This window comes from Odocoileus virginianus, chromosome 32 (genome assembly GCF_023699985.2).
Source record: "Odocoileus virginianus isolate 20LAN1187 ecotype Illinois chromosome 32, Ovbor_1.2, whole genome shotgun sequence".
Classification (NCBI taxonomy): Eukaryota; Metazoa; Chordata; class Mammalia; order Artiodactyla; family Cervidae; genus Odocoileus; species Odocoileus virginianus.
This window is the reverse complement of record NC_069705.1, coordinates 9,083,598-9,108,895: the sequence shown is the minus strand read 5'-3', so window position 1 is coordinate 9,108,895 and position 25,298 is coordinate 9,083,598. Positions and strand designations below refer to the sequence as shown.

Genomic DNA, 25,298 nt, shown 5'->3' with positions numbered 1-25,298 from the left:
ATAACAGAAACTCCATGACTCTTGGCAACCTACTTGGGCTTTTGATCAAGCAGCACAGAGGAAGTTTTCCCAGTACAGAACCTGTCTTCCATCACCATTCATAATTCTGGTAAGCTATAAACCCATTTCTGGAAGTAATGACCTTGTAGACCACGTGAGGAAGATACAGCATCATACCCGTCTTTTCCTGGAAGCTCCGATACCCCTCTCAGCACAAGTAGGCAATGCAGACTTAAACAAAGACACGATCTACTTCGCTTCCTGATAGTAACCACTCTCATGAGTGAGGATACTGTGAAAAGACCAGAGAAGATGCTCTGGAAATACATTGGCTATTTTAATGAAAAACAACAGCTACCATTTTGTAAAACATTCACTGTCAGGACTCAGTCCAAAAAATTCTCGCTATGTCAATAACAAGAGGGCACAACTGATATCCTTCGTTGGTGGAGGAAGTGGTCTAAATAAGGTGGCTCTTACCTAAAACACAGGCGAACTCAGGACAGGATTGGGGGTGGCTCAGAGGGGACCCCTTCGTGGTGAAGGGAGACAGCAGAGCCAGGAGAACAAGGATGAGGCAAGTGAGTATCTGTGGCCGCCTTTGCAGGCACACTGCCAGTTTTCTATTGCTGTTACTGGGACTGGTTTCATTCACACTTTTTTATGCTTTAGACTGAGACAACAGACGCAGGATATCCTAAATGACTTTGGCATGAATCCAGTGGTTAGCAAGTCCTCTAACAGTTGTCAGGACTCCCCTGGTGGCTCAGACGGTAAAGTGTCTGCCTACCATGCGGGAGACCCAGGTTCGATCCCTGGGCTGGGAAGATCCTCTAGAGAAGGAAATGGAAGCCCACTCCAGTGTTCTTGCCTGGAGAATCCCAGGGACGGAGGAGCCTGGTGGGCTACGGTCCATGGGGTCACAAAGGGTGGGACATGACTGAGCGACTAAACTTTCTTTCTTTCAGTAGTTGTCAGTGAGTCTACATTCTGATTAGTCAGACGAATGGAACTCCTGTGTGATGTATCCTCAGGAAAGAAAGGAATACAGAAAACTTTTCTGAGCAAATGCAAATATTTGAGTAGCTGTATGGTATGGTTCACTATAAGAAGGCAGTGAGGATGAGAAAGGTGTCTTTTTGAATGCACGTGTTTAACCAGTTCGGTCTCTACTCACTCTCACTCACATTGCTGATGGAGAAATGAGTGCCAAAGCATTTGTTGACTATTGAAATGTTACCTGGTAGGCAGAAACAAAGTGCACGATAAGCCCTGAATTCTTTCGGGCTCCTGGTTTTCCTCATTCCTAGGGGCTTCCTTGGTGGTCTAGTGGTTAAGAATCTGCCTTGCAATGCGGGAGACCTGGGTTCAATCCCTGGGTTGGGAAGACCCCCTGAAGAAGGGAAAGGCTCCCCACTCCAGTGTTCTGGCCTGGAGAATTCCCTGGACTGGATAGTCCATGGGGTCGCAGAGTCAGACGTGACAGAACGACTTTCACTCGCAATGCAAGGGATGCTGGTTCAATCCCTGGTCCAGGAAGATCCCACGTGCCACGGGGCAACAAGCTTGACTTCTTTCAGGCTCCCTGTGTTTCCCTCACTCCTGCACGAACGCTCGCCTGTGCTCTGCTGTGAAGTCGCTCGGTCGTGTCTGACTCTTTGCCACTCCATGGACTGCAGCCCGCCAGGCTCCTCTGTCCATGGGGTGCTCCAGGCAGGAACACTGCAGTGGGTTGCCAACCCTCCTCCAGGGGACCTTCCCGACCCAGGGATCGAACCCGCATCTCCTCTAACTTCTGCCGTGGCAGGCACGTTCTTTGCCACTAGAGCCGCCTGCGTTCAGAGAGTGACTAATCCAATGCCATCCACGCTAATGTACAAGGAGGTGCTTCCACAGGCCAACTGAGCTTCGAAGGAAGTTTTCTCTCTAAACCACTCAAGTCATTTTTTTAGCTTTTTGATCTGATTTCTTCAGGAAAGTTGAAAGATTCCACGGTGTGGAGGCAAAGATATTAATCTAAAGTATTAGTGGTAAGTGAACCTTGCTGCCCATAACCACCATGTAATGGTTTTGTCCCTTGGAAACATACGTGAGCACATCCACAATAAACACAGAATAATCCTGGTTTTAAGCCTTTTCATTTTTATTCCTTTGTGTTATGATTTCCTGTCCTTTTAATTTCCAAGTAAGTATAAACGTTCTCTTGGCTAAACAGCTCCTTGGCAACAAAATATGTAGCACCTTTCAAAAAAACCAAATTATATTTCTAATAATGGCAATGAATTATTGCAAGTGAAGAACGGAAACCCAAGAGGACCTGAAGACTGCAGTCCTCTGGGATGAGGTAGTGATATTAATGGCCAAAAGCCAATAGTGTTTGTTATGTGTATAGAACGACCACTCTTCAAAGTTCAGGACCAGGGAGGGGAATGATTTGTCACTTGGAATCACCTGTTTTCTCAGAAGAGAAATACACTGCCTTCCCCATGACTGTTTCCATTTGCCTGGGTAATCTGGATGAGGCACAACAATGCTTTTTCCAGAAGCATTTGGCTCTTGCAATGCATTTATATTTGTTTGAAATGAGGTCAGAGACGCCTCGTCTATCACTCCCTTGCCCATGGGTATGTGGCGTGAGAGGGGACATAAGACTAAAGTCGGAGCCCCCTTGGGATGTTCAGAGCACCACTGCTGACCAATCTGAATTATTGATCTGTATTCATGAAAAGAATTTCCCTCAGGGAAAGGATAGAACTTGATAGCAGCTTGAACCACGATAGATACGGATCTGGTGTTGATAAATACATGGCATGTGGGGAATCAATTCACAGAGAATCCAGCGTTAAGTTCTACGGTTAGGCTTCATCCTTTATTAGGTAGTGAGTAAAGACAACGGATGATTACAACTCCAAATTTAAAGACCATTTAAACAAAAATGGTTCCATAGTGAAGTGAGGCTGAAGGGATTTAGGTGTTTCTGAGGTTTCTCATATGGCTGATGGAGAAAATATGGCTGATTCATTTGTCTCCCAGCAAATCATGAAAGTTAGTCACGTCTCGTGATCCAGGGCTCCTCGATTGCATGGGCCCTGACTCCAGGGGGCCCGGCTCCCCCACTTCGGTGAGAACGGGGGAGGACAGCGGGGGTCACGGCAGCAAGACTGTACCAATCACACTGCGTTCCCCAGCAGGAGAGGCTCTAAGAGGCGTGAGTGCTGCTGGGCAGGGGTTCGGGCTGACAGCGTGAACAGGGAAAATATCTGACAAAGCAGAATCTAAAGGTCAAGACTGTCCAAAACTGGTCACACAAGACACGGACAGACCCAGAGAACAAAACGCATGAGCTAACTCTCTACCTGGCTGGACAGGGCGGTCTGAGGGTGGAACAAAGGGAATACTCGCTAAGACCAGAGAGCAGAGGTGCTGGCAAACGCATTATCACCAGACGCTCTCAAAACAGACTCCAGTCCTAGTCAACATGTTCAGGCAGAAGTGATATGGTTCGAAATCCCTTTTACCAAAGGCTGATGGAGCATTGTCTCTTTTCTCCTTTCCACCAAAGGCTGATGGAGCATTGTCTCTTTTCTCCTTTCCCTTTCTATCCTTCCTTCCCTCCTTTCTTTCTATTTGCTTTTGGTCAGTTGTTTAACAAAAGATATACAAAGTCAACTGCTTTAAAGATGTGTTTACATGACAAATGTCTTCAGCTGGGTGGCAGAGAAGAACTCCAAAGACCATGTTTAATGTTGAGCACCAAGGACGCTACGGGTGTTTCTTAAATACAAAATGACAAATGCTGAATACCCATCTCTCTAATGGTTTCACTTTGCATCTTCAGACCTCTCAAAAGTCTACTACATTTTAGATAAGAGCAATTCCAGGAAGGCCATACCCAGCCTTTCTGTATATTTTTAAATAGTTCTCTACAAAACCTTTTCAAAAATATTTTTTTTTTCTCTAAACCTAAATCTGGTAGAGTGGATTTGTACATGTTTCCATTGTTTGAAGTTTGAGTGTCATTATTCTTATTAATGCAACAGAGCGGCTGCATCAAACCCCACCATAGGTGACAGGTATATGTTAGCTTTCTATGGGAAAAAGCAAATCGCCTTTACCACAAATTAAAGGCACAGCTATTTTTATGCCATTTGTTACCAACTTAATGATAACATGTAACACGGGATGGATATATAATTATTTTATATAGATTTTCTTTTTATAACTTATACTCTTAATCTTTCTAACATATATACAATATACATATATTTATATATACCCCTGATAAATCTTGTTTTAAAGGTAAAACATCAACTCCTTTTAGCCTTATGGTGAATATTGAAGGCTGTTAGTATTTCACAATTCCACTAGAGAAATGATGGCCAAGTGCAACTTAACAGTATTTTTTAACTCTATACCCCTGGTCTGAAATGAATGCAGATTCATTTTTCTTTGTTTTTTTTCTAATATTTAAATATATATATTACTTGTTTATATCATGTCAGTAGGAAATTAAAAAAAAAAAACCCAACAACAACAGCTAATATCTACCATCATAGTCAAAGCAGAAAACTCTGCCTAAGAGACAGCCCTACTGGTGTGATATAACGGGGCTATTGCAGAGGCGTAATATTCTTTGTTTTCAGTGGATATGCACTAACATGAGAAATCTGTAGTTTGCATTATCATGCTAGGTTAGGACTGTCCCTCGTCCTCGAAATGGAATAGTTGTACTGGTTTCTTTCTGGACCCCCATGATGCACGGGTTTACCTGTTTTCGGATATAAGCACTTGGAAAACACTTCCTGTTTCCAGCAACAATGCCTTAGTGTGGGGGAAAGCACTCTGTAAGAAGCTCTTTTTATTAAAGTCTCTCCCTCCTCCATTCTGAGTCAGCCCTATTCTTCTGCTCTGGACTGAAAGTCCTCTCCCCACGGTGGGCAGGACGGGAGAGGGTGGGCTGGGGACCTTCACCACGGCAGATGGTGTCGTTTATCTTCTGACTGCTTACCGGCAGGAAACAGTCGTTCATTCTACCTTTCGCAATTCTCGAGAACCTAGTGGCGTAGACTGAGACACAGCACTACTGTTTTACAGACGTCTACGGTATCTACCTCAGTTGGGACGAACACCCAGGAATTGCTGTCAGAGCCAGAGGACCACGGGTACTACTATTCACAGTGTTGCTTTTGCTTTTTGTGGTTTTTTTTCTTTTTCTTTTTTTGCATTATTTTAATCTACATAGCAAATGAGTATTTATATACACACTGGAACCAGTTAATGCCCTCAGACAATGTATAGTTGTCTCATAAAGCAGGAAAGACAATGCAGGGGAACAGGTGCCCGAAAGGCGTGTCACAAAGGCTTCCGAGGTTCTGGGTACACTACAAGTCAAGGCTGGAGATCACTTCTAAAACACTCAGTGTTCAAGAGGAATGCTTTAATTTGGAGACAGTACCACCCCTCCCGCCCGCCCCCAGACCTCCCTCTTTTTACTTCATCTTTGCTTTTTAATAGTCTTTTCGGTTCACTATCAAAAGTCCTGGCTCTTCAGACATACTTTAGACTATAAATAAACGCTGCATAGTTCTCTTTCGGCGTGCGGCCTGTGAGTTACTGCAGTCCGCCCGCGCTCAGTACGGCGCGAAGAGCACCGGCGCGTGCGCGCTGCGCATGGGCCCCGGCGCCGGCCGCAGCAGCGCCGGGGGCAGCGCCGGCAGCAGCGCCGGGGGCGCGGCCCGCAGCGCGAAGGGCGAGCTCACCGCCACGGCGGCCGCGGCGGCGGCCAGCGGCCCGGGCAGCAGGCGCGGCGCCAGCGGCTTGGACGGCTCCTTGGAGAAGACCAGCTTCACCTGCGGGGAGGGAGAAAGGAGAGCAGGTGAGCGCAAGTCTGCCCTGAGCCTCCGGGAGAGGGGCTGGCTCCTGAAGCAGAGCGGGCGTCCCCCAGCCGGGTGAAGTCACACCCTGGAGCCGCAGCAGAACCTTGGGAGACGGGGACGCACGCCCGGAGGCCTGGGATCAGCCTGACGGAAGAGAACGTGAACAGGAAGAGGTACATTCAGAGCATCATCGGAGAAAGCCTGAACACGCTTCTCAGCCAACCCAGTGTATATATTGTATGTATGTACAGAGCATCTTACGGAAAGCCTGAACACGCTTCTAGCCAACCCAATGTATATATTATACACATGTACAGAGCATCTTATGGAAAGCCTGAACACGCTTCTCAGTCAACCCAGTGTATATATTATATACATGTACAGAGCATCTTATGGAAAGCCTGAACACGCTTCTTAGCCAATCCAGTGTATATATTTTATATATATATATATATATATATATATATACACACACACACAGAGCATCTTATGGAAAGCCTGAACAAACTTTTTAGCCAACCCAATATATATATATTATATATGTTAAATATAATATATATACACTCACAGATCATCTTATGCAAAATCTGAATAAACTTTTTAGCTTATTATTTTAGCTTATGTTATATATATATACATACATGTATATATATATATATACACACACACACATACAGAACATCTTACGGAAAACCTAATCAAATTTTTTACCAACCCAATATATATATTTTATATATATATATATATATATATATATACACACACAGAACATCTATGGAAAGCCTGAACATTTTAGCCAACCCAATATATATATAATATATATAATATATATATATACACAATGCTGTTATTATATATTATATATGTATAACTGAATATGTATAAATACTATGTATGTATAACTGAATCACTTCTGTACAGCAGAAATTAACACAGAATTGTACATCAACTATATGTCAATAAAACAAATTTTAAAAGAATAATGGAAACTGTAGAACATCTTTCCTTTTGGAAGAACTGAAAGATCCCAGAAAATGCCTTGATCTAGGATATTGAATGGATGTGCAGAAAAGTACTCTGCTATCTTATTTTTCATGATAAATATACCTCCTGAGGAAACTATTCATCTTGAGAAAAAATAGGGAATTTTTTTACTCCACTCTTTACACACATTTTAACTAGCAGAGAATGGATATTTTAAAATGTTTATTTTATTTTATTTATTTCTGGGTGGGCTGCTGGCATCTGGAATCTTTGTTCCCCCACCAGGAATCAAACCCACCCCCTGTGGTCAAAGTGTGGAATCTCAACCACTGAACTGGCTAGGCAAGTCCCAGGGAATAGACATTTTTAAAGAGAAATTGATTAATGTTGTCAGCTACTCTGATTATGCAGATGTGACAAGAGAGTAGCATAGGAAGGTGTGAGTACCAATCAAGAGATGTAAAAACAATAAAATTCCAGTTTCACTAAAGAAGGGGAAAAAAATGATCTCCCCCAAAAACTTTGCCATGTTTTGCCATTCTCTGCACCTACGCTGCAATACCAGTTTATTCTCCAACTAGTACTGTTAGTAAGATGGCTGTTCTCATGAAGGGAATGTTCCCATTTATGGAAACAGTAACAGTGCTAGTTAAGCAGGAGGCTTTGGAAGCTAACATTAACACGATTTGACTTCTCTGTTTATTTAAGAACTATTCACTTGATGGTTGAAAGCGGCATCTCCACCGGTCAGAAATAGCACTCAGGTTGTGGCTAGTATTGCTGAATCATCCACTCTGAGCAGAGTTCAGTCTCTCACAGCAGCTAAAATGAATTCTATGCAAAAGAGCAAAGCGACTTAATTTGCATAAAAATGGGTGATGCTACTAAATTAATTGGGTCAACTCATTCTGAGGTCTCACAATAGATGATTGCAGTTTTCCTTTAACTGTGTTTTCACGTGTCGGCAGCACACAATAGCACTGATTATTAATAAGATCTATTTTGAAGAAAACAGATTTCAAAATGCATAATTCAGCACATACTGTAGAACAATTGTTCTCCATCTTAATTTTTTATACACACAGTTATGGTTTGTTATAGCTAAACAGTGCAGAACCCTGCATCTCTCAGATGGAAGTTATGGTCACTTCAACCAGAAAAAAAGCCTATGCTTATAAATAATTAGCTTAAGATGTCAAGAGGTTTACAGATTGCCCCTAAAATCCTATAAAGAGTGGGTAGCCTTTCCCTTGTCCAGGGTCTTTTCCCAGCCCAAGGATTGAACCCAGGTCTCATGCATTGCAGGTAGATTCTTTACCAACTGAGCCACAAGGGAAGCCCAAGAATACTGGAGTGGGTAGCTTATCCCTTCTCCAGGGGATCTTCCCGGCCCAGGAATCGAACCAGGGTCTCCTGCATTGCAGGCGGATTCTTTACCAACTGAGCTATCAGGGAAGCCTACGCTTATAAATAATTAGCTTAAAATGCCAGGAGGTTTACAGTTTTCTCCTAAAATCCTATAAAAATTCTAGGCCGGGACATCAGTACTAATACGCGTACCAGTGTAAAAAACAAGAGGGCATGTCTCAGGAAGTATTTCCCAGGCCTTAAATAGGGTCCTTAGGTGACTTCTTTTTTTAAAGGAGCCATGCCTTTCAGACTGTTATTTAACAGCCAGAACTGTTGAGGGAAACAACAGTGCTTTATCTCTTGGAGATCTTAAAAAGAAGCTGGAAGAAGTTGTTCCTCACCAACCTTTCTTAACAGTACTCGCTAACCTCGGGTTCAGATTTCCCGTGATTACTTACCTGACGCAAGAGACTTTGGGTTTCCTCCCGTCCCCATCCTCTCTATAAACCTGAGCCCAGCTGAAAGTATGTCTGACCTCAGCTAACGGCGAGGAGCCCGCCCGACTCAGGAAACCAGTGATTCTGTTGGCGGCACAGGGGCTGGACTTTTAAATCAACCATCTTTACTTGGGCGTCTTCCATTTATCTCCCTCAGTATTAGCCGCTCAGTCGTGTCCGACTCTTTGCGACCCCATGGACTGTAGCCCGCCAGGCTCCTCTGTCCATGGGATTCTCTAGGCAAAGCATACTGGAGTGGGTTGCCATTTGTCTCCTGTAGTTAACTGACCAGATGAAATCCCCCGAGAAAGGCTCCCCTCTACCTGGAAGCAAAGGCGACACTCACCCCCAGCGGATGCGCTGCCTTCTGCAGCTTGTTGTAAGGACTGTACTTGGGCTTCGGGGGCTTCCCGGCGGCTCTGTCTTTGTGCCTTCGACTGCTAATGTGCTGTTGAAGGCAAGGAGAAGTGACAGCGTTAGAGAGACATCCTCCAAACCCTCACAAACATGGCTTTAACCTGGGGAAGGGTATTCATTATTTCATGCAAGTTGCAGAAAGACAGAAATAAAAGAGCATGCCCTTTTGTCCTTGGTTGTGGATGCCTCCGGGAGAGAGAGTTTTATGCTGCCATTTCAGTCTATTTTTAACACATAGCAGGGTCTTCTTTTTCCCAGCTTCTCTCCTTATCAGAGCACAGATCTTAGTTTACCGACATTTACAAAGGAAAGAAATGTCTGAAGGAATTTTATGTGCAAATAAACCAAGGTGGTCAGGCAGGCACGTATTTATTTCCATACTAATATTTACCCTCACATTTGTACAGCCAAATGTCAACCCCTTCAATTCTAAAGATAAATAACGAGGGTGCATAAAAATCAGTGCAAGAAGGTACGTATGCATATAAAACACAATACAGTAGGAGGGCTGGGACTTCCAAGGAGCCCGGTAGACCCGATCCCTCTGGAAGGCTGTCAGAGTAAAAGTGACCCCATCCCGTTAGCAGGTGGCTGCAGGATTCAGAACTGCAGCGCAGACCAGGGAGTAAGGTGGCCACATGAGAGAAGAGCACGGGGTAGAATTAGTGGCAGCATGTACATGTCTAAACAAGGAAACATGGAATGCCGCACTCTGACCCTTAACGAAAAGCACCCCTTTCTAGTGGGAGCCGTGGTAGAGGCCTGCTGTAGCCCCCCGGCCTCCCAAGCTTCGTCTGTAAGACCCGCACAGACCCACTCACTTCCGACAAGCTTGGAAGGATGTTAGAAGCCGTTGCATTCCAGTATTCCTTTAAGCAGCTGACGCACGCACAGGTAAAGGGCCTGATCAGAAGCTGAGTGGATGGAGGGGTGGGGGGGAGAGGGAGAGCAGAAAGGGGGCAGGGCAGGCACGCGGCCCCAGGGGACCCCACCCGTCCCCACGTCAGGAGTGGGTTCCGCCTACCTGCTTGAGCTGTGTCTCCGAGTTGACGTGCACATCGCAGATTTCACAGTGAAACGTCTTGTTCTGCAGGCCTGTGTTTCCCCTGTTAACCGGGCCCTTGCCTTTCACACCCACCCTAGGGAAGGCTTTGATCGTCCCGCTTCCGTTCCGAGCTTCTAACATAGTTTTGTGCTTCGTACCTGCCGGAAATGTGAAAAAAGAGAGAAAAAAGAGGAGTGAAGTCTTCTAGTAATCGCCTCCAAGACACGATGCAGCAACACCGCGTGATGCAATGCTGAGTCTGCATGCACTGCTCCCGGGGATTCTGCTTCAGGCACGCGCATGACAGAAAACTGCAAACCTGCGCTCTGACCGCCACGTGTAACATGCCTGATCACGCGTGGTTCCACGGCCCCTGTGACAGACAGGCACCAGCTACAGGAGTAAACTCGGAAGTCCTGAGATGAGGTTAAGTGGGCGTGACTTCACTTCCTCTTGATGCTGATAAGACGCGAATGCTATCTGATGAGGAAGGGTGATTTAGTTGCTACAGGTATAGTTGGAGGTGAGGTGTAACAGATGCAATCAGCTTAAACAGGGTGTGTGTACAGAAGTGGCGCTATTTAAATACCCACTTTCTGAGCAGAACACAAACAGACTTTCCTGGCTGTGTAGTTTAGACTCAGAGAAGGAACGTAACAGTATAGAGATCTTAATTACTCTGAAAAAAAAAAAAAAGGTCCTCTTAGAATAGCAAAGTTCACATTGATTGGCTATTTAATTTCAAATGGTTTTAAAAAAAATAAAAACGACTATAAAAGGGGGATTCACTGGCTAGGTGGGTACACTCTAAGAAATGCTTCTTTTTTATTATACCAGCCACATCTTTGCCCATCCCACATAACTAATGTTACTCTACTCATCAACGTTTGTTTTTTTTAACACTAAAATTCAGGATGGCAGTGTTCTCTCAGAATTTTTCTTCACAATTTCCTTCTTGAAGTTGACAAATATTCTTTACTTTTCTTGTTTAGCCATGTGTTTTTGCTCTGAAATTTACTTGTGTCATCATTTATATTCTTCCTGCCATTCTGGTTTTTTTTTTTTTAATTCTGTTTGAGAGGTTTTATCATCTTAATTGTTTTTATGAGATGGGTTTGATCCCTGGGTTGGGAAGATCCCCTGGAGAAGAGAAAGGCTACCCACTCCAGTATTCTAACCTGGAGAATTCCATGGACTATATAGTCCATGGGGTTGCCAAGAGTGAGACACAACTGAGCAACTTTCACTTTCACTTATCAGTTTTGGAAGCATAGGAGAAAAAAGAGATTCTTAACTTCTTGTTCTTGAACCAGTGTCTCAGAACCATTCAACATCAATAAAGAAAGATGTCGAGGGCTTTCCAGCTTGGAGCCAGTCACAATGTCTTCGATAAGAGGCAGTGAATATATGGAACAGGTTTATACCCATGTTTCTCTCTTGCAAAATGATAACTACTGAGTCCAATATTTATAAATGCATATTTTTACAACATAGATCCCTCACTTTGAATCTCTATCCTTAGGCACAGCAATGAAGATATTCATATATCAACATATTAAGGAAAGAGAAAAAAGTCAACATCTTGGGAAAAAACCAGAACAGCTGAAATATGGAGCCAGGGCACCTGTCCATGGTGGTGGGGGTGGTTAGGCTGTCCTGGGTTCATTCTCACCCCATCCCCTGTGGTCTAATGACCCAATGCTTCCTACTTTGTAAGAAGATGCCATAAATGAGAGTAAGGCAAGCAACATTCTGGGGAGCAATGCATACATATATACATACATAATGAATGAATGAACATGTCTATATATGCACACAGACACACGCATCATTCTGCCAAGCTTTCATGTATGTGATCCTTATACAGATCAGAAGCTTTTATGTCACTACATGAGCAGATGATTATCCAACTTTCTCTATCCAAACAGATGATTTTATAAAAAAGAAAAAAATTTTTTTTCCCATGCAGCTTATTCAGTCAAACTAATGAAGCATTCCCAGGGCCCATGTGGCTTAGGAATGTCTAAGCAGCAGAGTAGGAGAAAATTCTCATCCTGGGCACTTCTCTGGTTCAGTTCAGTTCAGTTCAATTCAGTTGCTCAATTGTGTCCGACTCTTTGCAACCCCATGGACTGCATCACAACAGGCCTCCCTGTCCATCACCAACTCCTGGAGCTTGCTCAAACACATGTCCATCAAGTTGGTGATGCCATCCAACCATCTCATCCTCTGTCATCCCCTTCTCCTCCCACCTTCAATCTTTCCCAGCATCAGGGTCTTTTCCAATGAGTTAGTTCTTCACATCAGGTGGCCAAAGTATTGGAGTTTCAGCTTCAGCATCAGTCCTTCCAATGAACACCCAGGACTGATCTCCTTTAGGTTGGACTGGTTGGATCTCCTTGCAGCCTAAGGGACTCTCAAGAGTCTTCTCCAACACCACAGTTCAAAAGCATCTGGTGGTCTAGTGATTAAGAATCCACCTTCCAGTGCAGGGGATGGGGGTTTGATCCCTGATTGGGGAACTGCACAGAACAACTAGGCCTGCATGCCACAACCAGAGAGTCCACGGCCACAATGAAAGGTCCCTCATGATGCAGTGAGGGTCCTGTGTGCTGCATCCAAGACCCAGTGCAGCCAAATAGTGAATATTGAAACCACCCTCATCCTGACTTTCCTGAAGGCCCCTCAACTCTCTATGGTTAATATCACCTGTGGTTGAGCTGGCGTTTGATAGTTGCAACCAAAATGAATCAAAAAGCTGTTTCTACCTGTGTGAAGATAGAAGTACTTTATCTTGCTTGGGAGGATGATAAGAAAGTCTGGCTTGGGTAGTCTGACTCAAGATTGAGTGTCAGGTGGATTAGGAAGAGGAGAAAGAAATCAAGATTTGGCCCCAGTAGTAGGGGGTGAGCAATGGTAGGCAAAGATCTTAGCAACAGTAGATAAAGATTCAGAAAACAAAATGTTCTCCTTAATATCTTCAGACTCACCTATGTCTGACCCTAGAAGAAGAGATGTGAACAGAAGGTATGTGAACACTGGAGAAATACCAACCTCTCAGAAAAATCACTGCATCATGAGCATTGCTATTTCAGTGTAGTCCCTCCCCAGAAGCTACTAAAGATAGGAAATTAAGTATATCCACTCATGCATGCCTTGCCCAGATGCAAGCACACACGCACACACACACACACACACACACACACCCCAAACACATGTTTAAAATCATGCCAAGATTGGGAGAAAAACTCCAGCTAATAGCTTTGACTCTGGGGTTACCATTCATCATCAAACACAGTGGAACTTTTGTACAGTGCAACCTCCTGCGCTAGTAGCAGATTGTCAGTCATAATTAAATTGCTATTAGTTTCAAAAGAGCTGAAACCTTCAGTAGCCTGTCAGGGTAGCTATATTTGCTCCAAGTACAGCTACAATTAAGAAAACACGTACTCTTAATTCTCAAGCATTTACCTTTTTGAGAGCTCAAATGTGCATAAATAATCTAAAACCAGTGATTATTGGGAGGATTTGTGCTTATTTTATTTTTTCAGCATTGTACCTAGCGTGCTAAATTACCTACCTGCTCCTAGCTGCACTATGTGATCGGCGATAATATTATGCCCGTTCGAGAGATAAACTGGGAATAAGAAAGGTTAAGTTACTTGCCGGGTTCACAAAGCAAGCACTGCTTGAAGTTGCTGACAGGTAGAAGGGGGATTTCTAACTAAGGTCCTAGAACTACGGGGATTCAGCTAGAAATCCACTAAGGACGTCTGAGCTAGCTGAATTCCGGTTCCACAGGGATCTCTCACACCACTTTTAACTTTTCTCTGTTGTTAATGCTGTCTTTTTTTCGAAGCTCGGATTTTAATTTGAGTCTTTCAGATCCCCCTCCTCGCTCTTCCCCTGTAACACGCCTTTCTGCTGGGCAGAGGGTCCGGGACCAGGGTGCTACATGAACGGCAGCGTTTTGTGCTAGCTGATTTGATCACCTCTGGTTTCATCCATGTGTAAATATCTCGCCAGGCTGGTGTCTTTCCTTGAGACTGCACAGCAGGGCCTCGCAAAGCTGCTTCTGTACTTTGAGGGGGCTGTTTTCCTCCCACCACTTTTAAAAGGCTGGCGCTGACAATGACCTTCATTTCAAGCTTCCATGTTTGCTGCAAGGCAAAACCGTTCTCCAACCAGAGTTTAGACAGAGCAAGTCACAATGCTCCTAGAAAAACTAATTTTGTTTGTTTGTTTTTTACTGGTTTGCTTTTGATTGCCTTGGATCAAGGTATTTTATCTGCAAAAATCAAAGTAATACCGGTGTGGAGTGAATGGAGGCTAGCTTTCCCTTTAACCCCCCATCATCTTTACAGATTCCACTTTTTGGAGGGCTCTTTCTTTATTTGGATTTCATGCGTTCATTTACGGCTGTGCTGGGTCTTAGTTGCTGTGCGCGGGGTTTTCTCTAGTTACAGCGACGGGGGGGCCACTCTCTAGTCACGTGGTCCGCAGGCTCCTCGTCGTGATGGCCTCTCTTACCAGGGGTCCAGGCTCTAGAGCACAGGCCGGGAGTTGTGAAGCATGGGCCTCGTTGCGCCTCAGCATGTGGGATCTTATTTCGTGGACCAGGGATTGAACCCGTGTCCCTTGCATTGGGAGGCAGATTCTTAATCGCTGGACCACCAGGGAAGCCCCTAGGTGGCACTTAAGTTATGTACTGGCCTAAAGCAAAGGAGAGCAAGAAAACTGGCAACAGCTGTCTAAAATTAAATCAGATCAATCATCCGTTAGGTCATCAGGGAAACTGGGGAAACTTCTTTAAAATGGAAAAATATATATATAATTACTCCAAGGAGAGGCATTCAGTTCAGTTCAATCACTCAGTCATGTCTGAATCTTTGTGACCCCATGGACTACAGCACTCCAGGCCTCCCTATCCATCACCAACTCCCGGAGTTTACCCAAACTCATGTGCACTGAGTCAGTGATGCCATCCAACCATCTCATCCTCTGTCGTCCCCTTCTCCTACTGCCCTCAATCTTTCCGAGCATCAGGGTCTTTGCCAAGGAATCAGCTCTTTGCATCAGGTGGCCAAAGTATTGGAGTTTCAGCTTCAGCATCTGTCCTTCCAATGAACACCCAGGACTGATCTCCTTTAGGATAGACTGGTTGGATCTCCTTGGAGTCCCAGGGACTCTCAAGAGTCTTCTCCAACACCACAGTTCAAAAGCCTCAATTCTTCAGCGCTCAGCTTTCCTTATAGCCCAACTCTCACAACCGTATATGACTCCTGGAAAAACCATAGCTTTGACCTGTTAAAGTCAGCCACTGTTTCCACTGTTTCCCCATCTATTTGCCATGAAGTGATGGGACCAGATGCCATGATCATAGTTTTCTGAATGTTCAGCTTTAAGCCAATGTTTTCACTCTCCTCTTTCACTTTCATCAAGAGGCTCTTTAGTTCTTCACTTTCTGAAGTGGGTGGTGTCATCTGCATATCTGAGGTTATTGATATTTCTCCTGGCAATCTTGATTCCAGCTTGTGCTTCCTCCAACCCAGCGTTTCTCATGATGTACTCTGCATATACATTAAAAAAGCAGGGTGACAGTATACAGCCTTGACGTACTCCTTTTCCTATTTGGAACAAGTCTGTTGTTCCATATCCAGTTCTAACTGTTGCTTCCTGACCTGCATACAGGTTTCTTAAGAGGCAGGTCAGTTGATCTGGTATTCCCATCTCTTTCAGAATTTTCCACAGTTTATTGTGATCCACACAGTCAAAGGCCTTGGCAGAGTCAATAAAGCAGAAATAGATGTTTTTCTGGAACTCTCTTGCTTTTCTGATGATCCAGCGGATGCTGGCAACACTTGATCTCTGGTTCCTCTGCCTTTTCTAAAACCAGCTTGAACATCTGGAAGTTCACAGTTCACATATTGCTGAAGCCTGGCTTGCAGAATTTTTAGCATTACTTTACTAGCGTGTAAGATGAGTGCAATTGTGTGGTAGTTTGAGCATTCTTTGGCATTGCCTTTCTTTGGGATTAGAATGAAAACTGACCTTTTCCACTCCTGTGGCCACTGCTGAGTTTCCATATTTGCTGACATATTGAGTGCAGCACTTTCACAGCATCATCTTTCAGGGTTTGAGATAACTGAAGTGGGATTCCATCACCTCCTCTAGCTTTATTAGTAGTGATGCTTCCTAAGGCCCACTTGACTTCACATTCCAGGATGTCTGGCTCTAGTAGAGTGATCACACCATCATGATTGTCTGAGTAATGAACATCTTTTTTGTACAGTTCTTCTGTGTATTCTTGCCACCTCTTCTTAATATCTTCTGCTTCTGTTAGGTCCATACCATTTCTGTCCTTTATTGAGCCCATATTTGAATGAAATATTCCCTTGGTATAATTATCTTGAAGAGATCTCTCGTCTTTCTCATTCTATTGTTTTCCTCTATTTCTTTGCATTGATCACTGAGAAAGGTTTTCTTGTCTCTCCTTGCTATTCTTTGGAACTCTGCATTCAAATGGGTATATCTTTCCCTTTCTCCTTTGCTTTTCACTTCTCTTCTCTTCTCAGTTATTTGTAAGGCCTCTTTAGACAGCCATTTTGCCTTTTTGCATTTCCTTTTCTTGGGGATGGTCTTGATCCCTGTCTCCTGTGTAATTGGCACCAAAAACCTCCATGTTCTCTCTCTGTTTTTATTCGTCTAAATGGCTAGCTGGAAGTACAGATGCTGAAGCTGACGCTCCAATATTTTGGCCACCCGATGTGAAGAGCCAACTCATTAGAAAAGACCTTGATGCTGGGAAAGATTGAGGCAGGAAGAGAAGGGAATGACAGAAGAAAAGATGGTTGGATGGCATCACCAACTCGATGCACATGAGTTTGAGTAAGCTCCGGGAGTTGGTGATGGACAGGAAAGCCTGGCATGCTGCAGTCCATGGGGTCGCAAAGAGTTGGACACGACTGAGTGACTGAACTGAACTGAACATTCTGTTTGTCTTGAGCATGAAACCACTCTTAAAAGAAATGGTACATAAAAGTACATGGTAAGAAAATGCATCTTGACATAACTCTGAAATCAGTCATTCTAGTTGTTCATCCATGAGAAGTCACTAAACCTGAAATAACTAAACTCTGAATGGTGACAGCTACATTAAATTCTTTGGTTAGATAATATATTCCAAATAACCCATATTTCAATTTCCAAAGTACATTATTTAAGAATGATAAGAATCTAAAAAATTCCAGCAGAACTATTCATATCCCTAAAGGATTATGCCATCAAGGTTTTGCATTCATTATGTCAGCAAATGTGGAAGACCCAGCAGTGGCCACAGGACTAGAAAAGGTCAATCCTCATCTCAATTCCCAAGAAGGGTGGTACTAAAGAATGTGCTAAGCATCAGACAACTGCACTCATCTCCCACGCTAGGAAGGTCATACTTATAATCTTGCATGCTACGCTTCAGCATTATGCAAACCAAGAACTTCCAGATGTCCAAGCTAGATTTAGAAAAGGATGAGGAACAAGAGATCAAATTATCAACATCTGCTGGATGACAGAAAAAGCAAGGGGACTTCAGAAAAACGTGTATCTCTCTTTCATTGATTATGCTAAAGCCTTTGCCTGTGTGGATCATGACAAACTGTGGAAAGCCTTTAGAGAAATGGGAACACCAGACCATCTTACCTGTCTCCTGAGAAACCTGTGTCTGGGTCAAGAAGCAACAGTTAGAACCCTGTATGGAACAACTGACTGGTTCAAAATCGAGAAAGGAGTATGGCAGGGCTGTCTGCTGTCACCCCGTCTGTTTAATCTATACGCTGAGCACATCGTGAGAAATGCTGGGCTGGATGAGTGACAAGCCGGAATCAAGATAGGCAGGAGAAACATGGACAGCCTGAGATATGTGGATACCACTCTAATGACAGAAAATGAAGAGGAACTCAAGAGCCTCTTGATGGGGGTGAAGGAGGAGAGTGAAAGAGCTGGCTTAAGACTAAATGAAAAATCTAAGATCATGGCATCGGCCCCATCACTTCACGGCATATAGAAGGGAAAAGGTGGAAGCGGTGACAGAGCTCCTCTCCTTGGGCTCAGAATCACTGCAGACGGTGACGGTAGCCGTGAAATCAGAAGATGATTGCTTCTTAGCAGCAAAGCTACAGAAAACCTAGACAGTGTGTTGAAAAGCAGACAGTATTCTACCGACAAAGGTCCACATAGTCAAGGCTGTGGTCTTCCCAGTGGTCACATGTGGTTGTGAGAGCAGGACTGTAAAGAAGGCAGAGCGCCAAAGAACTGATGCCCTTGAACTGTGGTGCTGGAGAAGACTCCTGAGAGTCTCTTGAACTGCAAGGAGATCAAACCAGTCAATCTTAAGGGAGATCAACACTGAATATTCACTGGAAGGACTGATGCTGAAGCTGAAGCTCCAGTATTTTGGTCATCTGATGCAAACAGACGACTCACAGGAAAAGTCCCCGATCCTGGAAAAGATTGAGGGCAGAAGGAGAAGAGGGTGTCAGAGGATGAAATGGCTGGACAGCATCACGGATGCAATGAACACAAACTGCGGGAGATTGTGAGGGACAGGGAGGCCTGGCGTGCTGCAGTCCATGGGGTTGCAGAGAGTTGGACACAACAAGGTGACTGAACAACAGCAATGAAGAGTGTGTTCGTATGTAATGGATTCACTTTGCTGTACACTTGAAACAAACACAGCATTGTAAACCTACTATCGGTCAAAAAAACATTTAAAAAAAAATTGTAGCTCCAGTCCACTCTCTGATAGAAACTTCTGGGGTGATGGAAATGGTCTTGATCTGTACACACCAATATGGTGGCCTTTAGTCAGAGACACTCTTCATCACTTGATATGAGGCTACTGCAGCCGAATTGGTCATTGATTTCCATTTAAATCTCCACCTAGGGCTAGTGTTTACCACGTCAGATACTGCAGCTCTTGCACTCAAGCATGTCCTGCGTGAACATGTGTCACACAGAGGCTGTGTGGCTGAGCTGTCTTTTTTTAATCATTTCAAAGAAAGTTTAAAGAAGGCAGGGCAGCAGACTTGTGATAGAAGAGTCTCTATGTTTTTTCTATCCAACTGAAGTCTTATCATCATCCCAGAAGATGTTGAAGAGAAGTGATAGATATCTCTGGGCCTTAGTAATAACAGGGCCATGAACTTGGACTACCACTGACTGGCTTAAATGAGTTTTTCACTTGAAACATGAAATGACAAATCTCTAGAGGAAACAAGTCTTTACACAGTCTCTTCCTGAACAGAGGCACACACTGGACCTGGTCCTCTTGAAGGCAACTCCTGGGTTTTGTTCAAATTTTCATTCTCAGGGCCCAATGCATGGTAGTCAGTCAGTGAAGGTTAGCAAAGTATTGGATATTAATAAAGACCAACAAACACAAACTCATAAAGAGAGTTATGAGCTCAGGTTCTGAGATGGTATAAGCCACAGTTTGTCTCCATTAGGAGGTTTCAATTTACTGAACTGTTGCAGGAGGTACATTTTTTTATCTTAAGGTATTATTTTGGCATGCCCACAAGCTTAAGAAATTTTAGTCAATCTTCTCTTTCTCCTTCTTAACATTGTTTTCATGTTTAAGCAAAAATGTAGAAATCTCTAAGCATTTTAAAATCCAGCCAAGTCCATCTTTCAATAATGTTACTTTTCTCTATTTTAAAACTTAGTGAAGGAGAATAAGCTCTCTGTAGGTACAGTAAAGCTGGAATGTGCTTAGTGAAAATGATCAAATGTTACCACTTTAAGTTCTCATCAGAAAAATCTGCCAAATTAGTAATGAGGCTGCTTATACAATTTCAAAGGATTTTTTTTTCCAATTATATACAGAAATTCATTAAAATTAGCTAAGCAAAGCATTAACTTAGCAGGATGTTTGGGGGGAATTTCTGTAAAGAAAGAGACAAAACATATCTTTTGATAGTATCTGTGTCCATAACATAAAAATAAAAGGAGACTTCAAGGTCTCTTAGAAAGAGTATGTCCTCTTAAGGTGTTGCAAGCATTCTTAGAAAGTTTTGTGAATCATGCTAGCAAGTTCAGGAGAATGGTTTTTCCTCCCAAATTAAAACAAAAAAACAAAAAAACAGAAATCCTATATTCCAGGGCTATTCCAAGTTTGAATGGTTATATTGTAATGAAAAATAAAAAGAGAAAGCCCATGAACCAACACAGAAACCCAGCTGGGACTCCCAGGCAACTCAGTTGTAGAGAACCCGCCTGCCGTGCCTAAGACACAAGAGACGCAGCTTCCGTCCCTGGGTCGGGCACATCTCCTGGAATAGGAAGTGACATCCCACCCCCTATTCTTGCCTGGAAACTTCCATGGAAAGAGGGGCCTGGAAGGCTACAGTCCATGGGGCCACAAAGAGTCAGACACGACTGAGCGACTGAGCAGAGAGCAGCGGCTGTGATTCTGCTAATAATCATACCGTAATGTTTCATTCTCACAAGGTGCATATGGCCTCTTAACTCCATGAGAGAGAGAGAGAGAGACGATGAACAGAGAGAGAAGGAGAGAGAAAGGGGCCCAAAGACAAGTGCCTTGCCCAGGTTCACACAGAAAAGTTCTCTACAGATTTGAGGTAAAAATTAAATCTGATCTCTTCTAGTTCATTCTAGTCTATTCCATTAAGCTGTAACAAAGGCGGTGTTTGATGAAAATTGTTTTCCCAATATTTATGATTAAGAATGCATTTTCAAGTCAAAATGTGGAAACAGCCTAAATGTCCACCAACAGATGAGTGGATAAAGGTGATGTGGTACATGTATATAACGGGGTACTACTCAGCCATGAAAGAGAATGGAATAACACCATTTGCAGCAACGTAGACGGCCCTAGAAATCAATTACAATACTAAGTGACGAAAGTCAGACAGATAAAGAAATATATGATATCACTTATGCGTGGAATCTTAAAAAATAACACAGATGAACTTATTTACAAAACAAACAGATTCACAGACTTAAAAGAAATTTATAATTACCAAAGGGGAAACAAGGAGTGGGGAGGGACAAATTAGGAGGTTGTGATTAAAGCAGATAAACAACAAAGACCTACTTTATAGCACAAGGAACTCTACTCAATATTCTCTGTGTGTGTGTGTGTGTCTGTGTGTGTGTTAGTTACTCAGTCATGTCTGACTCTTCGTGACCCCATGGACTGTAGTTTGCCAGCCTCCTCTGTCTATGGAATTCTCCAGGCCAGAATACTGGAGTGGGTAGCTATTTCCTTCTCCAGGGGATCTTCCCAACCCAGGGAGAGAACCCAAGTGTCCTGCATTGCAGGTAAATTCTTTTGTCTGAGCTACCAAGGAAGCCCACTCAATATTCTATAATAACCTATATGGGAAAAGAATCTGAAGAAGAATGAATATATGTATAACTGAATCACTTTGTCGTACATATGAAACTAACACAACATTGAAAATCACCTTCTCCAATAAAATTTTAAAAAGAAGCATGTGTTTTCCAAGATTAAGACTAACATGTGTCTTGAAGGTAGTTGGCTTCCCGTGAACCGCCCAGAAGTACTTAACTCTCCACTCAGTGTCACAGGCCTTAGCTCATGTCTCTGCTGCTGCTGCTGCGGCTGAGTCGCTTCAGTTGTGTCCGACTCTGTGCAGCCCCATAGACAACAGCCCACCAGGCTCCCCTGTTGCTGGGATTCTCCAGGCAAGAACACTGGAGTGGGTTGCCACTTCCTTCTCCAATGCATGAGAGTGAAAAGTGAAAGCGAAGTCGCTCAGTCGTGTCCGACTCTGCGCGACCCCGTAGGCCGCAGCCCACCAGGCTCCGCCGTCCCTGGGATTCTCCAGGCAAGAACACTGGAGTGGGTTGCCATTTCCTTCTCCAATGCATGAGAGTGAAAAGTGAAAGTGAAGTCGCTCAGTCGTGTCAGACTCTTTGCGACCCCATGGACTGCAGCCCACCAGGCTCCTCCGTCCTTGGGATTTTCCAGGCAAGAGTACTGGAGTTGGGTGCCACTGGCCACTGCCTTCTCTGGATCATGTCTATGACATGTTTCCAAAGGAATAAAAAACAAAACACTTAGAATTACAATGTAAATGCAAAAGACACATCTCCCCATTCTGCAGCTGGGTTGCTTCTGATGACAACTGATATTCAAACCTGGTTCCCTGAAAAACACAGCCAAGTCTTTTTCAGTGTTTTCCTGTTAATAAAATCTGGATCTAAGAAGAAACTGGAGAAGTCTTTTAAAGGTCTATTGATGGGGTAGAGGTGAGTGGAGGAAGCAGTGGTGGGTATGACTGTGGTCTGCTCTGAGTGCAGCTTGCAAGGTGGTCCTTAAAGAGAACTAGAAACCAGGGATTGGGTGGACTGCTATCCAAAGGGGTCCCGCTTTCCAGTAGCATCATGGACTGACAACTCTAAATGCTGTCAGTGTGAGGACTCCTCTCTGAAAGCTATTTTATTGGTGTATATTCTAAATAATGGGTGTAGTTACTGATGAGATCTAGTATTTATTAAATTAGCAAACCATCTGCTCCATCTGTCGGACTCTCTATTGTGCAGCCATCCCCAGAAACACAGAAATGTTACTACAAGCTTTAAGTTTCACTAGTCATTTCAGAGTAGTTCAAAATCCTCTGAGCTCACAAAGGCTGCGATTCATGCGCCTGGAGAATGACCTTTTTTTAATGCAAACAACAGATCGTAAATGGACAAGGAGAGCAATGTGGTGGTAAAGATGGACGGACCGAGAAGTTGTCACAGAGTGAAAAAGAGGAAAAAGCACACAGTATATTAAGGCATATACGCGGCGTCCGGAAAGGCGGTACTGACGGCCCGTCTGCAGGGCAGGAGCGGTGCAGACGAGAGCGGACGTGCGCAGGGGAAGGCGGGAGGAGGCTGAGCGGGAGGCCGGGGCTCACACACACCTGCGTGTCCCGCAGCCCGTGGGAGGCCGTGGCACGGCAGAGGAGCGCAGCTCAGAGCTCCGCGACGCCCCGCGGGGGTGGGGCCCGGCGGGCGTGGGGAGAGGCCAGAGCGCGCGGACGCGGGCCTGCAGGCGGCTGATTCACCTTGCAGGGCCGCCGAGAGGGACACGGCGCGGTACAGCCACCGTGCCCGGACCTGAGCACGCTCGGCTCCGCTATTCTGCACGGCCCCCGGCAGGCCCGGCCTGTGAGGGACGGGCCCGGCCGTCTGTCGGTGCAGGGGAGCTCCGCTGGCCCTCGGCGGCGGCCTGTCCTGGGGGCCTTCGCGTCCCTGTCTCCTCCCACCCCGGGAACGCCCTGAAGCCCACGGGCCCTCAAACCCCTGTCTCCACACCTGCTTCCGAAGGTCCGCAAACGGGAGCCCAGCTCAAGGATCTTACGGTCAGTCCGCCGAGGACCACTCCCACCCCGGGCAGGACGCGGGTGAATGCCGGGCCTCACCCTCCACAGTCCCCCGCGGGTTTCCGCTCGGCGTAACCCACGGGAAGATGTCTGATGCGGAGAGAAAAACACCTCAGAGGGGCTGAAACCTCGGGGGAGACATGCCCAGAAAGGGGCTCAGGTCAGGGTGACATTCCATCACCTCCTAAGCATCCAGGTGAGGTGCGTTAGGTTAGTTCTCAGCTCTGCCTGCAAAACACTTCACAACATTTTTGCTTTTTTTTTCTTTTCCCAAACACTATAGCTTCCCAGGCCCTGCCTATATAATAAATCAAAATCCATGGATGTAGGAAATGTAGGAAATATATTTAGGATATATAGTAGGATATATATGCAGGATATATGGACCTTCCAAGTGGTTAAGTGGAAAAGAATCACATGTTCAGTCTCTGAATCAGGAAGATCCCCTGGAGGAGGGCATGGCAACCCACTCCAGTGTTCCTGCTTAGAGAACTGCATGAACAGAGCAGCCTGGTGAGCTCCAATCCACAGGGTTGCCAAGAGTCAAGACATGACTGGGTGACTAAAAAGCAGCAGCAGCAGGATATATAATAAATCAGAATCCCTGGATGTATATATATTAGGAAATATATTTAAATGGAAATATATTTAAATAAGGATAAATGCATATATATTTACATATACCTAAATGAATATAAATTTATATATATATAAATATATGGATGTACTTTTATATCCATACAAAATATATGAATATATATTTATACATATAAAATATATACATATTTAAGGCTCCAAATGCAATTCTGACACACAAACCATAGATGACCATAGAACTGGAATATGGAAAATGTTGACCTGATGTGATAAAAACAAATAAGTCATTCCTTCTTTGCTCTTAATCAGATAGCTCTGATCAGAATTCCAGAAGGACATCCAAATTCTTAATAAATTAACTGCAGTCTCCAAGGGTATGGTTTATCTGTCAAAATGGGCCTCCGCTCAAAATGAATGTTTCTCTGTCATGATGGGGAATGACCAAGAATGCTTGAGCACTGAATGGACATCCAGTGATGTCCACTCTCTCCCATGAGCATGCACCCAGGAAGCGTGTCTTTGCAGGAGGAAGGGGGGAAATCTGAAGGTCTGGACTCCGACGTGGGGCCAGATGCTATTCTGTGTGTCCCAGTCCCTGCCCTCCTGAGCTCTCCCTGCCTACGGTTCCCATTGCCTGCAGAAGGGGCATGTGTGTGCGGAAGGAATTGCCCCCACTTGCAGTTACACCCTTAGAGGCTTGAAGTCAATACTGGAATGGCACTTGGGCAGCAGTGACTGGTCAATGACTCCACCCGTGCACAGCTGCACTGTTAACTCAGGGTATGATTCACAAATGATTCTTTTCCTATCATAACGGCTGACAGAGACCTGGCAATGAACCCAGTCTTTGAGAGAAAAGCTGATCTTGGGCCAAAGGGCTGGCTAAAATCTCAGGCAGGACATAAATAAATAAACAAAAAGTAAGTAAAATCTTTATACAAGTCAATATAAATATATTCTCTCTCTCTCCATATATATTATATATATAGATAGATATCTAGTTAGATAGGCTTATATATAGATATATAACATCTTTAAACACATATAGATAGATAGATAGATAGATAGATATAGAGAAAGCAAGTAGATGGAATCAAAAAAAGAGCAAGTAGATGGAATCAAA

The 25,298-nt window shown here is 44.2% G+C and overlaps 1 protein-coding gene across 5 annotated transcripts in view; it reads right to left on the bottom strand.

The window, feature by feature from the left end:
• Positions 1 to 2,842: 2,842 nt before the first annotated feature.
• The window catches only part of ZNF385D (zinc finger protein 385D), a 931,599-nt gene continuing 909,143 nt past the window's right edge, over positions 2,843 to 25,298 (bottom strand). For all 5 annotated transcript variants that reach the window (XM_070459851.1, XM_070459850.1, XM_070459849.1 and 2 more), the window contains 3 exons: positions 10,149 to 10,327; positions 9,054 to 9,155; positions 2,843 to 5,849 (listed from right to left, as the gene is read on the bottom strand). In XM_070459851.1, coding sequence (XP_070315952.1) covers positions 5,631 to 5,849; positions 9,054 to 9,155; positions 10,149 to 10,327 — 500 coding nt within the window. In that variant the 3' untranslated portion in view covers positions 2,843 to 5,630. The remainder of the gene's footprint in view (positions 5,850 to 9,053; positions 9,156 to 10,148; positions 10,328 to 25,298) is intronic.